This window comes from Chiroxiphia lanceolata, chromosome 2 (assembly GCF_009829145.1).
Source record: "Chiroxiphia lanceolata isolate bChiLan1 chromosome 2, bChiLan1.pri, whole genome shotgun sequence".
In the NCBI taxonomy this organism is placed as follows: domain Eukaryota; kingdom Metazoa; phylum Chordata; class Aves; order Passeriformes; family Pipridae; genus Chiroxiphia; species Chiroxiphia lanceolata.
In genome coordinates this window covers 35282140-35298434 of record NC_045638.1, presented here as the reverse complement: position 1 = coordinate 35298434, position 16295 = coordinate 35282140, and the positions used below count along the sequence as shown (strand labels likewise).

Below are 16295 nucleotides of genomic sequence, written 5' to 3'. Positions count from 1 at the left end.
ATATACTGCAGTAGAACAATCCAAACAGCCCATAAAAAAAGACAGTGGTATTACTGCAGAAAAGGGAACTGTTCTATTTAGGGGATTTCTTTGCTTGTCTATATTTAAGGCAAGTCTTTACCTACAGCTTTCAAAAATGCAAACAAATTAAAAAAAATTAAAAATTCCCAAGCAAAGCTGGTGTTACTGCTGGTGTTACCAAAGTCTGTTATCTTTCAGAGGCCAGAAAACTAGTGTCGAGTGGACTCTCTATGATCCAGGAGCTGGAAATGAAATGAGAAGAGAAAGAAGAAGACAGAGGAGAAACCTAGGTGGAGACACTAGGGCTGTTTACAGACTTTTGGCCCTAATGGGAGTAAAATCGCTGCAGGAGCAGAATTAAACCCAACCTTTCTTAAAAGTCACAAAAGCTTGAAGAATAATTTATTGCTCCAACAGCAGTAGGAGTGTTCAAAAGAACTGCCGGGTACTTTGTTATGCTGGTTACAGCTTTTGTGTGTGTCACAAAAACATGAATGGTAGATGAGCTTCAGTTTAGTCCTTGCAGCAAGAACTTTCTAGTTTTTAGCAAATGTTTTTCTCCACAGAACAGAGGAACCAGATATATAGGAGACCAGAGAAAAAGGACTTCTATCTGGGTGAACATTCAAGCCACTTGATTAAAAGATTGTAAAATCTGACCATCCTTTCCCACAGATTTTTATATTGGGTCTTTGACCAGGGATGAGAAAATGTCACCTTAGTCCCACACCTACTCACACCTGCACTGTTTCATGGATATGATTTATGGTTTTCTCATCAGGGTTCTGGTAGTGAACAAGTTTTCTTAATGGCTTTGAAGTCTCTGCAGCTTTCATAGTGAAAGCAGTGGGGATGTAAGGCGTGCACCAATGGCCATGATCAACACTGAGTGAAGTAGAATGGAGAGGATCCAGTAGACTATATCTGTTTAATTACCCTTAGATTAAAGTAAGCTTTGGCCTTAGTCGTCCACTTCTGATGCAGGTGGTTTTATCTTTTGGCAGTTAGAGCTTAAGTAGAAGGATCCTTCTCTGATTCTTCTTTCAAAGGATATTCAAAAGAAATTTTTATTGGAAACTTATTTAGAAACACAGAACCATAGAAAAATTTAGTTTCAAAGATGATCCCTTGAAGGTAATCTTGTCTAGTGGAATTTTATCACCCTGAGAGGACTTTATTTACCTTGGGAGTATTTCAGCTACTTGAGATGACTTTAACCATCCTGAGACTTCATGGAATTGAGAATCAGAGAATATCCTGTGTTGAAAGGGACCCACAAGGATCATCAAGTCCAGCTCTTGATCCTGAAGAGGACAGCCCCTGGAATCATGCCATGTGCCTGAGGGTATTGTCCAGCTTCTTGATCTCTGGCAGACTTGTTGCTGTGACCACTTCCCTCGGGAGCCTGTTCCAGTGCCCAGCCTCCCTCTGGGTGAAGAACCTTTTCCTAAAATCTAACCTAAACCTCCCCTGACACAACTTCATGCAGTTCCTTGGGTCCTGGTCACCACAAAGCAGAGGTCAGTGCCTGTCTATTTCCCCTCACGAGGAAGTTGTAACTGCAATGAGGTCTCCCCCCCGCTTCTCCAGGCTGAACAGACCAAGTGACCTCAGCTGCTCCCACTATGGCTTCCCCTCTAAGCTCTTGTAAATCTCAATAGACCTCCACTGGGTGCTTTATGTCTTTTTACTATTGTGGTGCCCCAAGCTACACCAAGGTGAGGCCACATCAGTGCAGAGCAGAGCAGGACAATTCCCTCCCTCGACTGGCTGGCGATGCTTTACCTGATGCTCCCCAGGACACAGTTGGCCCTCCTGGCTGCCAGGGCACTGCTGACTCATATTCAACTTTATTCAAATGGAAGGTCAAAATTGATGGGTTTTTCTCACATCTCCTTATTAATTGGAGGATTCAGGATGTGATGCTTCTATTTCATCCAGGTGTTATAAACCCACTCAACTAGCCTGTACCATTTGCAGCTAGCAACTAGCAGGCTTCTGCTGGAGAGTTTGAAAGTTGCATTTCCAACATTTCCCACTCCACACATATACACATAATTATCTGCTACCTGTTAGAAATCACATATTAAGTAATTTTTTCATCTAACACAGATATGAAGGGATTAAGAATGGAAGGAAATTTTTCGTTTTCTAAATGTGAGTGAGCAACACGCTGTACTAAGGGATGTAGTAACACAGATTAAAGGCAACAAGTAGACTTAGAAAACTTTATCATGAGCTCTTTAATAATACACATTTTGTATGAGCAAATGATCTTTCTTAAGAGGCTTAATCTTGGCTAGTTTTCAGTAAGTTTTCATACAGCTGACAAATTTTTATTCCTAATCACAGTATCAATACAGCTGTACCTTTTTCAAGACACTGAACCCCTGGAGACCCTGAATAAACCCCTGAAGTTTTGTTGTTCTTATTCTTTTGAATGGTGTTGGAAAACAGTGTAATAACTTCCAAGGCAGTACTGAAATATTTTTGCTGAAACACTGCAGTATTTATCATAAGAAGAAACAGAAGTAGTCCAAAACCTCGAAATGTTTATGGAAAATGCAATCAAATAGAAAGAGGCTTTTAAAGATAGGTTTTTGGGGAATTGTCTCTACAGGCAATGCTATTCTCATTGCTTGCAAGAGTAAGAGAATATGAAAAGCCTGTTAACTTCTGCCAACAAGATATATGTGCTTGAAAAATACCAAGTTGCTCGTTTCACTTGCATTCCATTACATCACTTCTTCAATCTCTATTATTTCTTCAGTTTCATGGTTTATTAACAGATTCTCATATTCTGTCTATTAAAGGAAGAATAAAACATTTCATTAGTGTTTCAGGCATGAGATTAGCCACAAAGTCATGATTTATGAATCTCCTGTCATTCAAAGAGTTGTTATTAAATAAAAGCTGTAGTAGGACTCTGTCAATGAGAACACCGAAATAGACATATCTAGGTCTTCTCTCCATGTTGAGCTCACCAAAGAGGAACAAAAGACTTTTCAACTCTGCATTGGTTTTGTATTTTTTGTGGCCAGGTTTTGGTAGCAGGGAGTCTACAGGGCTGGTTTCTGTGAGAAGCTGCTAGAAGCTCCCCCATGTCTAGTAGAGCCAATGCCAGCTGGCTCCCGAATGGACCCACTGCTGCCCAAGGCCAAGACAATCTGGAATGACAGTAACACCTCTGTGATAACATTTTTAAGAAGGGAAAAAAGTTATTGCAAAAATGAAATTTCAGCAAAAGAAGGAGAACATGTGAACAACAATGCAGACACCAAGGTCAGTAGAGAAGGAGGGGGAGGAGGTGCTCCAGGCACCAGAGCTGAGGGTCCTCTGCAGCCCATGGTGCAGACCAGGGCTGTCCTCCTGCAGCCCATGGAGGAGACCCACGCCATGGCAGGTGGGTCCATTCGGGAGCCAGCTGCCATTGGCTGTACTAGGTGGATGCCTGAAGGAGGCTGTAACCCCGTGGGAGACCCATGCTGGAGCAGGTTTTCCTGGCAGGACTTGTGGCTCTGTGGGGGACCCACACTGGAGCAGCCTGTGCCTGAAGGACTGTACCCTGTGGAAAAGTGACCCATGTTGCAGCTGTTTGTGAAGAACTGTTGCTCCTGGGATGGACTTTTGTTGGGGAAATTCATGAACTACTGTCTCCTGTGGGAGGGACCCCATGCTGGAGCAGGGGAATGACTCCTCTCCCTGAGCAGCAGCAGGAACAACCTGTGATGAACTGACCATAACCCCCATTACCCATCTCTCTGCACCACTGTGGGAGGAGGAGGTTGAAATTGGGAAGGAGGTAGGGGCAGGGTAAAGGACTTTTTAAGATTTATTTTACTTCTCATTTTCTGGCTCTGATTCTGTTAGTAATAAATTTAATTAATATGCCCTCTTTGAGTCTGTTTTGCCTGTGATGGTAATCAATGAGTGATCTCTCCTGGTCCTTCTCTGAACTCATGAACCCTGTATTACATTTTCTCTCCTCTGTCCAGTTGCAGAGGGCAGTGAGAGAGTGGCTTTGGTAGGTACCTGGTGTCCAGCCAGTGTCAACCCACTACAAACGCAAAAGACAGAAAACTCCTATTTTAAAACATAGAAGAGTTAACATGATGAAGGAAAAGAACTTAAGAGGATTTATAAAGGCTCACCAGTACTTCAGTGTGTCCCTGTGGACAAATTTCAGTTTCCAGACCTGCTTGTAGCCAACTTAAAACAAATTGGAACATGCTGTCTAGATGGGCAGTTCCTGCAATGTTTGTGTATTTGTTCCTTCTCACTAGTCCTTCCAGCTTTCCACCTAAGTAAGCACCTCTGAACTCTCTGTTCTACTTTCTTACTTACCATACCGTAGAAACTTCTCCTCCTTTAGCATCATTACCAAATACTAACATGGGGTTCAACACCTTCTGTGGCAAAATGATTGTAGAATTCTTTGTCCCTTCTTTCCCTGTCTGATTCTGCATTATTATTGCACTGAGAAGCTTAGGGTCAGCACTATTCAAGTGATAGCTTATGGTTTATAGGGAGGGCAGAGTGAAACTCTATTTTCTCCAGTGCTCCATGTAGACGAATGACAAATTTTTCATAATGGAAACGGTAAAACAGAATATTTATTTGCATATGGACCTTCTCTTTCCATACCACAGGAACAAGAAGAAGAAAAAAAATGATTCTTTCTTGTGTGCATCTTTCTGACACTTAGGTCATACCTTCAAGACTGAACTTGACCTCAATTTTTAAGTTTCAGACAAACGGAAAGAAAACGTACCTGGAAATCCACTGGACAGGCCTCATGGAATGGGTCTCTCGGCTGTGGTACTGTAGCAGATGTTTTTTTCAAATAAACCCTTCTACAGTGACATAAAGTGTTGGTGAAGAAAAGACTTAGTGTGCAAACATATGAACACATACTCTATAATAATGCTCCCAAGGTATTATTTTATTCCTCTAAGACAAAAGTAGTATTCCTCTAAGTCAAAAGTAGCTAAACATTATGTAGGCTGAATACAATGTTATAAGTTCATTGTTTGGAATTTGGATGACAATAATTTATTTTATGACTTACTAAAGCCTCATAAGAAGTTGGGTTTTTAAGTATATGGAAGGGTTATATCATCAAAACATGAAAACAATTTCATGGACCACACATCTACATTGCAGGGTCTGATGTCAGGAAAGTGATACCAAGGTAAAACTTTGACCTAGTATTGGAAAGCATTGTCTTATAATAAACAAGTCGATAAGAATGTTGGGAATCAGAAATATAAAACCCACTTGAGGAACATCCAACAGGTCATGATTCCTAGTGTAGTTCAGTGTTGATTTCCCCCCCTCCCTCATTTCCTTTAAAAAGAAGCCAGAAATTTTCCACTGGAGGAAAAGGTGTTATTTTAACTTCAGAATTAAAATTTTGTGCAAGAAATGAGGCTTACACTGTGCAGAGAAAAAGTGCAAGACTTGCTGCCAGCCCCGGTATCAGAAATAAGGTATATGATGAAGTAGATGTAAATTGTTGTTTTCCTGAAAGTCAAACAATCATCAAAGTGTTGGTTAGCATCACAGGACAGGAATGATTGCACAGCTATTTGCAATCTGCTTTGCAGGAGAGTGTCAAGCACTGTATGAAGTGATGACTTTAGCACCTCATTGCTCTGTAGTATGTGAAGGAATAGAATGGTTAACAATACATGGACTATCTGCAGTAGCATGAGACCTGAGGAGCTGAGCCCTACAGAGTATTGAAAAATCCAAGAGATGGAAGAAGAAGAAGTAGTGACAACAGACCTCAAAAAGGTCTGCTTTATTCACGAACCCCTTGCAAGAAGCACCATCACACCAGAATGCTTGGAAAACTCCCTCATATTAAGAGACATGCCAGTTCTCCACCTCTCTTTGTCCTAGCAAATTAATGGGCAATTATCAGTGTGCTTCCATCTGTAAGGATGAAGTAATAAATGAGGCAGACCAGGATTAAATGAACTTGGTCAAGGAAGTGATTTTCATTCTTACCAAACTCCACAGGTGTACTCCACTCTCCCCAACTTGGGCTCACCAAACAAATGCCTGTGTCAGTTGCTCTGATTTTGACGCTGTACCTTTTTTCTGCGCGGAAGTTCTCGTACAGGTAGGAGTGCTACAACGCAAAACAACTAGACTGAGAATTTTTTATTATTTTTATATTATCATGAGAAAATTTCACTTATGTCTCTGTGGACAGACTAGAGTGAAATAACAAATAGAAAAATATCCCTTAATAAGTTAGAGTGTTTCATCCTAATTCCTTTTGTTTAAACATTTTTGTTATTGATAATATGAAGATGAAATTTGCTATGTGCTTCCCTGGCTCCCTAGGCTGTGCTAAACAATAGGACTTTAGGGGAAAAATTTTTTAGAGATCTGACATTCCCTTACTGTGGATGTTTTTGAAACTGAAGTAGAGTTTGACATCCAGATTATACAGATGTGAAAACCTGATTTTTTTTAAGTCCATCTATATACTGGCTTAATCTTTCAGGTGATATTTTTTTGCCTTTTCCATCTCAACCCCTTCCAGATACCATTAATAAAGAAGAAATTCACCATATTTTGTGTATCTGTTACACAGAATCACGATCCATATTTATACATATATATCTAAATATTCTAGGAAGTACAAAAGAATGTAAAATAGAAGATTTTGTGAAGCAATATCAAGTTCCACATTTGCAGGTGTTTTTGTACCATGTTTTATAAACAATAGTTTAAAATTTTGGATTTAGAAGACTTATCAATAAAGAACATATGTAGTACATTGAAACTGATAATGTGAAACCAAACCAATTTTTTTTGAGGATTCTGTAATATAGAAGAAATTTCTATAAAGAATAAATGTTAGAATAATATAGACTTACTGTTTTAGATGTGGTGTTGAAGTTTTTCTCAGGATCAGCCTAGCAACAAGAGAAAAGTTTAATTTTTAAGATTATTTATTTTGCTACCGTATAATAACAAGCCCTCTCTCATGAATGTTTGATTGTCATGAAAAAAACTTGTATCTAATATCTTAAATGCCTTCTTTTAAAGACCGCAAAGTTAAGCTATTCTTCCACTAAATGATTTTTTTTCTCACCACAGTTGCTTTGAAATATTGTACCACTTAAATTTGATTACAGAATTGAGTATCAAAGCGCTAAACAAAACAGGCTCAGGTTTAGAACCAATTAAAATTTTATGTCTTACTTGTACAAAACAAAGTGTCTAAAACTTACTAGTAAACTCAGACAACATTATTACCACTAGGTTTTTTTGCCTGTGTGGCTTTTATAGTCTTAAACAGTTTAGCTATGTTACATCTCCTTTTTTAAAATTTTTTTTTTGATTTTTTTTATTTTTTACTGTTGGAACAACAAACTCACAAATATTTCCACAAATATTTTGAAGTGTTTTTTTTTTTAAGTATGTAATACTTCAAAATACTTGCAGGTACCGAAATTTATAATAACATCTGTATACAGCTGAGACCTGGAAAGCCACTTTAAGTTAAAAATGAAAGAACTCAGAACTTAATAAAACCCCACAGTGAACAGATGCTCTGTGACTGCCCCTTACATCTGATTGTGACAGCTGTGGTGCAACCATCTTGATTGTGTATGCTGCAGGCTTACTCTAGAGAAACATAAACTCCTAAACTCCTTCAGCAACACAGGTTGGTGTCAGTAAATGGAGGCAATAGGAGAAGAAGGCAAGGTTGGATACACAAAAGACAGAATGAAAAGTACAGGCATCCGGGTGGAGATATCTAAGACTCCATTCTCTTATATGTGCTAGAATAGGTATTCTCCCTCAGTATGGGGAATTCCTTGCCCAGTTGCTTTAAGCACCAGCTGTGCAGTGGACTGAAAGTATTCCTTCAGTTTGCTGCCCCTCTTTGTGAGTAATAGCAGTCCTCAGCTCATGTGTAAGAGGGGCACTACACATCAAAAAGGAGAGATTAGTTAAGTAGGCGAAGAGGACACAGTACTGGTTGTATGGTGGTATGTGTGGGAATATAGACATAATAAAATACTATTAAAAGTCATAATTATTCTTACCTTGTTTTCTATGAGAATTTCATATTTGAAACAACTGCTTCTTTTCACATGACTTGTGTGAGGTGGTTGCCACTGAATATTGCAGGTATGAGAAGCTTCTCTACAGTTCACAGTGACATTTAATGGAGGGGTGAGTTTTTCTACAATAATGTAATCAGAAATACTATTGGTTAATAATAGCTCTCTTCACTCTACCTTTTTAAAAATATACATAGATGTTCAAGCAACTGGTCTAAATAGATATAGTGCAGCTTTAGCAGAATTACTATATTCTCCCCATATTTTGAATCATGACTCCCTGGTTTAGCACTCCAGTTGAGGAGACTGGAGCATCAGCAACAACAGTAAGTAAAATTAAAAACCACAAGCCATTTATTAGATTTTACTGAATTCAACATATAATCTGTATGTGTTTGTTTTTCTTAGTCTTTTTTAATACTGTGTTCATATAAAATAGAAATACTATTTTTTTATCAACAACATTCTTCCATTTAAAAAAAATGAAGGCTTTTGCTCACATTATTAAGGTGATTGGTTCTTTTTTATTTGTAGATGCACAGAATTATGAGATAATAAAACCAACATCTAGATAGTCCCACTCAGGCATCCTTAACTAGTTAATACCAAAAGATGATGCCTTTCTTTCACAGAATAAATATTTGACTGAAATGCTCATGATTCTCCAACCCATGATTGTCTCTATACTCCTTAGTTTTTGTTCATTTTTATACTTTAGACTTTTCAGACATCAGGGCTGGAGAAAACGAAAAAAACCACCTGTTATGAGGAGTAGTGTTTTAAAAATATATGCTTTTTCCCAGGCATGAATTCTTCATTCTTTTAGCATAAAACTAGAAATAAAATAATAATAAAAAAAAATCCTTACCAATTTGGTATAGCATAATCTTCTTCTCATATGACTGAATGTTTTGTCCACTTCTAGATCCATTTACCAGGAAATAAGCATACTTATATGCTATTGTCACATTTTGGAATCGACATCCTGTGTTCCTTCCCCAGTTATCTTTGATGTAATCCTGACACCCTGTGACATCTTCTTTCCTTTACATGAAATATTGTATCAGCTAAATATTGACAATGTAACATATCAGACCAGAAATGAAAATTCCCTACATTCAAACAGACCTACTTACTCTGAGAGCCTCCAGTACAGAAAATACTGGGTATCTCTTGTAGCAGTCCTGCCCACATGCCACGTGCAGTTCATGAAGGACACATTAAAAATGACACAGACAAAATTTTCAATGGCTGTCCCATTCATTTCTGCAAACACAGAAAGAATATCCCATGTCCACTCTGCAGAAAGACTGTATAAGTGCTCAAGTAACGCAAATCTCTGCAGGCTCGTTTAACAGTTTTTAGCTACCTGCTTAGTAAATCCAACTGCATATTGTTTGGGTCTTGTAGTTTTGTACTTACTTGAAGATGGCAATGATTTTATTTGTGTTGAGCAATGAGGAGTATCTACCATTGTTCCAGATGTGACTGGGATTTAATCAAGTCTTTAATAAATTCAAGCATTGTGATTTAGTGGAAGCTAATAACAGTCACCATGGTGTCCTTTGTTTAGATCCCCTGTTTAACTAATGCCCAGTCTACAATGGAATATAAGTTCTACAACCGTGAGCAAGGCAAGTTCTCTCTCCTGTGCTTAAGTGCTCCGACTCTTGGTTGACTTAGAAAGCACTACTGATTTAAAAAAAGGTGTCCACTGCTTTCTTCTGTGCGACAGCTGGTTGATTACAACCTAACCCTGAGACTGCTTCCTGAAGCTAGTACCTGCAGAAGTGTTATGATTTCAAAGACAGAATGGCATATTTTTAAATCATGAATTGGAAATGATTGCTAATCTGCTTCAGTAGTTTGGATTCAAGAGTAGGGTGAATTTTGCTTGCATTGAACTTGATAGAAGGAGGCCTGAATATTCATATAACTAGTGTAAAATAAAGACAAAATTGAAGCAGAAGTTGATAGATTGCTTAAGTTAAAAGACTATTCAGGTTATCTACTCACAACCTGAATGAATTTCTTATGTGTTTCTTCCCTACCAAAAGGTGAGATCTCCAGCAGGAAATGATAATCATTTGGTGCTCTTCTTAAGAACTGTTAATGTGAATTGAAGGACTGGATCATAGCTTTCCAAGTCCAATCACTTTTCACTGAGTTTAAGCACCACATGTACCACCTTTACATACACCTTTCCAGTTAGCCCTAGAAATCCATATCCAATTTTTACATCTTTGGAAATAAAGAGGAATTTTTCAAGAGACAAGAAAACTGTCAGAGTATTTCTGGATTTCTGGAAAATTTCCTGCCTTCCAAGAGGAAGGTTGAAACTTGGTTCAGCAGCATTTCTTTCAACAGCATTGTTGGCTTAAGCATTTCCTGTCCTTCCCCATCCTCCATGGCTCTGTCCTGATTCCAACCTGCATCCCTGGCTGTGCTAGTGCCACACCTTGTGGAGCCTTGTAGTGAGTAGTACTGAATAAGTGATCATCATTAAAACTAATGCACTTTTTTTTTAACCTGGCTTAACCTCCTTTACCACAAACAGTGGAGCAAGCTCATCTGAGATGACAGTGTGGGTTAAGCAACAAAGACCCAGAGAAGAGCTATCTAAGCTATTTCTGCTGCTGTAAGAAATATTGACCCTTATCTAATCACTAAATGTATCAAAACTCTCAGCATAGAGTTGTTTATATCTAGTTTATGTATGAGTTCATATACATAACAAACTACTTTTGAGAGTACAGTTATTACAGTACTGTGGTGAGGTGATGGAGAGCTTTGATCAGTTCTCTGGTCTGCCACAGATTCAGTTTATGACCCTAGGTCAATCAAATCTGTGTACTTCACTTCCTCATTTACAAAACAAATAAAGAAATTTCCTTTCTATCAAGAAATTGCCAGGCAAGTGCAGCAGCCTGAAGTATGCTTGCAGGGGCTGTCCAAAGGTCTTAGATGGGCTTCCTTAAGCCTTTACCAGTGCTGCAAATCTAAAGAAAAAAGGCTTATTCTGATTTCAAGTCAGTTCACAACCTGGTTCACCTGTGGCTCAACAAGCAGTTGAATTGACCAGCAACAAAGAAATAGGGTGAAAGGAACTCCTAAAATGGCAGTGTGGTCAAGGAAAAAGCAAATAAAACTACATCCTCGGACTCTTCAGTGATGACCTCAGGTTTTTATATCCAAGAAAAGCATATATAGAGATATTCTCAGAAGTTCTTTAATAAGCCCAAGTTCTACAGCCAGAACATTACTCTGCCTACAAAACAGTCCTGATCATCTGCACAGTGTCATGTTCATACCAATATCGGGCACATGCTGTGAAGATCACTCAGATATGTACGAATCTCTCCACCATTTGTTGACAGGACATTTTTTCCCAAGTTTTGAGGGCATTTATTTTTCATTTTTTTATTTATTCACATATCTGTGGTTATGCCAAAGAAAGTCTAGCAGAATAGGTAAGTATGATTACCCTTCCTGTAATGTTTATTTTTGAGCCTACTGTATTCACTCACAGTGTCAGCATTACAGTTTTATTTTTAGCAACACCTGAAATAGAGCTAAGTCTTCATGACACATTTATCTCACATTATTTCAAAGAGAGACTGACATTTTTCTGTTTCCAGCTTATATCTGAGGACTAGCTAAATTTATTTAGTGTCCTTTTGCTGAACCACTCCTCTTTGACAAAACCCATATTTGTCACTTATTTGGAAGGATTGTACTCTCATTATCCTTCTCTGTGAGCTGCGATGCAAAGAAAGTTCAGTTTCTCTGTACTTTTCTTGCTGAATTGTCTCCTATACTATTTGATGATGACAATAAATGCATATGGAAGTATGCTAATATCCTCAGAAGCATCCTTTGTTTCATACATGAATAACTTATTTTCCCATATTTTACTATCTTTAGCTGTATTTGGAATGTTTCTTGATATTCTTTCCATGAAAGAAGCAAGCTACTCAACTGAGTGAAATGTGATGACTGCACCCAACTGCATAAAACCCCACTGTTTTAAGCACACAGAATGCTTTTATTTATTTACACCTCTTGAGTCAATTTAAATTATCTCCATCACTTGTGCAGACGTTAGAAAAAATGTAGGAGTATTAGCTTCAGAAAAATATCAGAGTAAAGAAAATTTGGCTCTGCAATCCTTTGTGGGAAACAATATTATTAATACGGGAGGACAGGATCACACCTTTGGGTCTTGAGCAAAAGAGAATTTCTACTTTTATTCAGTAATTCTTAAATAAAAAATACATAAACTTCTCTTGACTCTTGGACATAAAGGATCAGATAATTTTTTATGGATTGTAAATAACATGCTTGCTCTTGGAAATGAATTAAAGGAAATTAAAATATTTTAAGCTTTTAACCTAACTCTGAAGATGCTGTCAGGTGGAATGGGGTGGAGTTCATCTTACCTAAACTTACCCAAAAGCTGTATAGATATGCTCACAGGAGAACCAGTAATTCCATATGGCCTTTACATTGTCTGAAAAAAAACAACTACTCAAAACATGGTTTATTCAACCTAGTCTAGGACAGGAGAAATGAAGGTTGCACTATATTTTTTTTCTGCCATTCGCTGAAAAGATAGTCCAGGGCAACCTGCCCAGAGGAATCTCTCTAACTCTGAGCTATCCACTTGGGTCAGGTAAATCCAAGATGATTAATTCCTTTTCTTTTTTACATCATTTGGAATCCATATTTAAATACTAAACAGAAATGCTGCAACTATTATTTCCTCAACTGATAACTGCAAATTTTTTATTGAAAATGCCTTTTCCTTCTCTTTCTTATACCTGTGCAAATATCAAGTGCTTTTTCTCTTTAGAAAAACAGGTGCCATAGAGGAACTGGGAATTGTACTGTTTTCCCCAGGGGTGTTTCAAACTTTCTTTCACATCTCAAATAATTCCTGTGCAGATTATTGATCAAAATCTTAAGGAAACTTAGAGTATTTCTGTGTGAAGTTGTTTCCTTCCTGTACTGTAGCTTATAAAGTTTCTATAGAAATCAGCTACTGCTAGACTCTATGCTACAGCACAAGTCACTCTCAGTTACTTCTCACAGAAGCTTGAATTCTGGCACATGTCCACAGGTCATGTTAGGAATTCAGAAGCTGAAATCCTACTGCAGTGGCTAGGTGATTAAATAAGAACAAAAACTTGTCCAATAACCTTTTGATTATGAGTAATATATAACCATGGATTTCATAATGTTTTGATACTGCTATGATTTTTGCAACTAATGAAAAGGAAGGTTTGTAACTAAAAAAAACCGCAAAACTTACACTTCTTTTTATATGACTAATTTTTTTTTAAGGGAAAATCTGTGTTGGGTATAGTAATTAAGACTAAACCTCTGAGATTTATTTCCCAGCTTTGCCTCTGAAAGACTTCGAAAACTATTTTTGTCAGTGGGAATATATGAAATGGAATTATTACTTACATGTTGGTTGTGCTATGAAGGTAAAATTATGCCTACATACCTGTGACATTTTCAGAGAACTGTGTGTATGTGAAATCTTCTGCTTCAGTATTAAAACTGTAAAGGGGAAAGGACACTACCGTGTTCCCATTCTGCTCTTGCCAAAATACAGTACTCCTAAAAGGGACTCACTCTGCATAGTAATTTTCTCTATGGATGTAAAGTTCTAAAATCCAAACATTTCCAGTTTGACTGTTTTCAAGAAAAAGTGACCTAGGCATTCTTCAACACTGTAATGCAGGTCTTAACATAAGAAAAATGTTTCTATATGGATGAGGCCAGTAACACTGCGAACTGCTAATTTTAAAATATATTTGTACTATTATTTTCAGACTGTAAAAAAAATACACCATCAAAATATTGGCTAAGACATTCATCAGACAAAAGCATGAATTTGCAGGTAGTGTCTGTTCACACCTGACATTTATTTTAACATTAAAACTAGAAGAAATAACAAAGTTAAGTATTTCTTTGCCTAGCTGCTTTGGAGGAAAAGAAAAATAGAAAAGAAAATAGAAAAATGGACAAAGACAAAAGTAAACTTACCTTCTCCTTGAAAACCTCTTTCCCTGTGGCTGTTACAGTAACAGAACACAAAAAAGGCAGAAACTATGAATTTGCCCTAGTGGTATATTTTTGCATGCTTTGAGAGTATGATTTCGTTATTGAATTCTTCTGAACTCATGTTACAGGGTGCAAAAATCCCGCCTACATCTTACTCATTTCCCTTACCATGTAGTGTTACTTCTGTTACACAACGGGGAGACGAGCAGCTACAGGGAGACAAAAAGGTCAGAATAGAAGGACTTTTCATGACTTCATTCACATAATTTTCACTCATTTCTGTCACACATTTTTCATACAGATGTTTGTACAGGGCATCACCTGAAAACTAGATGAATATATGAGTCTTCCTTATGCCTCAACTACAGATCAGGTACCTTTGCTTAAAGCCATGCCACTGTTTTCTGCTAATTGCTTTGGATCACCGCCCTGCACAGGAGTATAAGCCCAGTGTTTTGGCCTTCAAAACAGCTGTTACCAGTTTTGCACTAGCCAGCCTCATTTCCGGTAGATGTGTAACAAACGAATGTCACCAGTTTCAACAACTTTCCTACTTGGCACATATACACATTTTTCTGGGCTGGGTGAATTCAATGCACAGATCAGGAAAAGTCTCTTCACATATGCAAATGCCCTGAATGACCAAACAAACAGTGTCACTTGTCTGTGCTAGTGTCCTGGAACTGAGAAGCATTGCACCTATCTTTTCGTGTACAGTCTGAGTACGGAGTCCTCCGCTTGCCTCACCTTTACATATTTTGAACACAAAAATGAAGTTATTATACTAGAAAACAGCATTTAAATCTGATTACTTATAGTCTTCAGCGAGTGTACTAGTCAGATACTATGTATCTGTTATTTCTCATTGGAGGAGTAGTAAATCAAATTAAATCTGTCCTTCTGTCTGTCTGTATCTTGTACAGCTTCATTCCCTTCAGCCTTTATTCTTGTTGCTCTTTTCGGCAGAGGAGGAATATGTGGGGGATGGTTCTTGAGATGTTTCCTCTTCTTCAGGTCTCAATTCCTCAATTTTATTCACAGAGTAAACAGCAGGACACTACTGTATTCCCTGTTAAGACACTTCATTTCAGGACCTGCAGAAGTAAGGTCTTTTGTTCTCTTTCTCACTTTCTGATGCAGACAACTCTATAACATTAGAGTGAATTATGGTTTTGAGATAGATTTGTTTCAGTGAACATGAAACCTCATTTTCCATAAGGTGTGCACAATGCGCTCAGCTAGTTGACAATAATGCTGTGTAGGTTCAAAGCTAAACAACTGATTCTCATATGCACCTATAAATGTATCAGAATGAAACTGGTCTTCTGTGGAAAGGCCTAAGTATGCAACCACAAAGATTTCCAGTATGTCAAGAAATATTAGGTGTTGTGTAGTGGACACACTTCAATCCTGTGACTCTTATTTTCTAGTTTAATACATGAGAACTTCTCAGAACACCACTGTTAGAGGGATGAATCCAGGAAAACAACTGTATTGGTCCAGTGATTTCTTGGATTTTTTAATTATGTTCTTTAGTCCTCCGGCAGGCTTGCTACTTTACAAAGTGTCAGTTCACTTTACGTTCACTTTCAATGAACTATTGACAAAGCACACTGCCATCATGTCCTCAAACCTGTTAAGGGCAGATTGCCTAGGAAAAAAAAAAAAGAAAAGTAATGGAAGGATTTAGAAAGGCCAGAGCAGAAAAGCGTCCAAATCCCACCAGTGGTACATAAAATCTCCCAGCCAATTGGACACTTGACATGCACTCTCTACATGCCAACCAGGAGGAAAAATATGGAACCTGATTCAGAACTATAAGCATCACTAGGTAATCTAACACGGAACACATGAACCTCCAAGTGACATCACTCATGAAAACAGGATCATGCAGAATAACGCTGCAGATGTTTTCTTTATCAGTAATGATAGAAAAAGGACTTGTCCTGAAGTTTGATTCACACCTTGATATTTAATTTGGTTCCAAGATGTGGTACCTGGTGAACTTTGACATAAGTTGCCCTCACTATATGCCCCCTGAAAAAATCTAGGGATTGTTTGCAACTGAAGCCCAAAAATCACGACTTAACCTCAGGAAATAAGTTAAATTGC

At 37.9% G+C, this 16295-nt stretch overlaps 1 protein-coding gene across 1 annotated transcript in view; it reads right to left on the bottom strand.

The window, feature by feature from the left end:
* The window catches only part of LOC116783367 (granulocyte-macrophage colony-stimulating factor receptor subunit alpha-like), a 30571-nt gene extending 16259 nt beyond the window's left edge, over positions 1 to 14312 (bottom strand). Inside the window, exons 1-6 of the mRNA XM_032680882.1 lie at positions 14166 to 14312; positions 9248 to 9377; positions 8980 to 9155; positions 8094 to 8233; positions 6915 to 6953; positions 6033 to 6157 (exon numbers count right to left, since the gene is read on the bottom strand). Of these exons, the coding sequence (XP_032536773.1) occupies positions 6033 to 6157; positions 6915 to 6953; positions 8094 to 8233; positions 8980 to 9155; positions 9248 to 9375 (608 nt within the window). The 5' untranslated portion in view covers positions 9376 to 9377; positions 14166 to 14312. The remainder of the gene's footprint in view (positions 1 to 6032; positions 6158 to 6914; positions 6954 to 8093; positions 8234 to 8979; positions 9156 to 9247; positions 9378 to 14165) is intronic.
* Positions 14313 to 16295: the final 1983 nt, after the last annotated feature.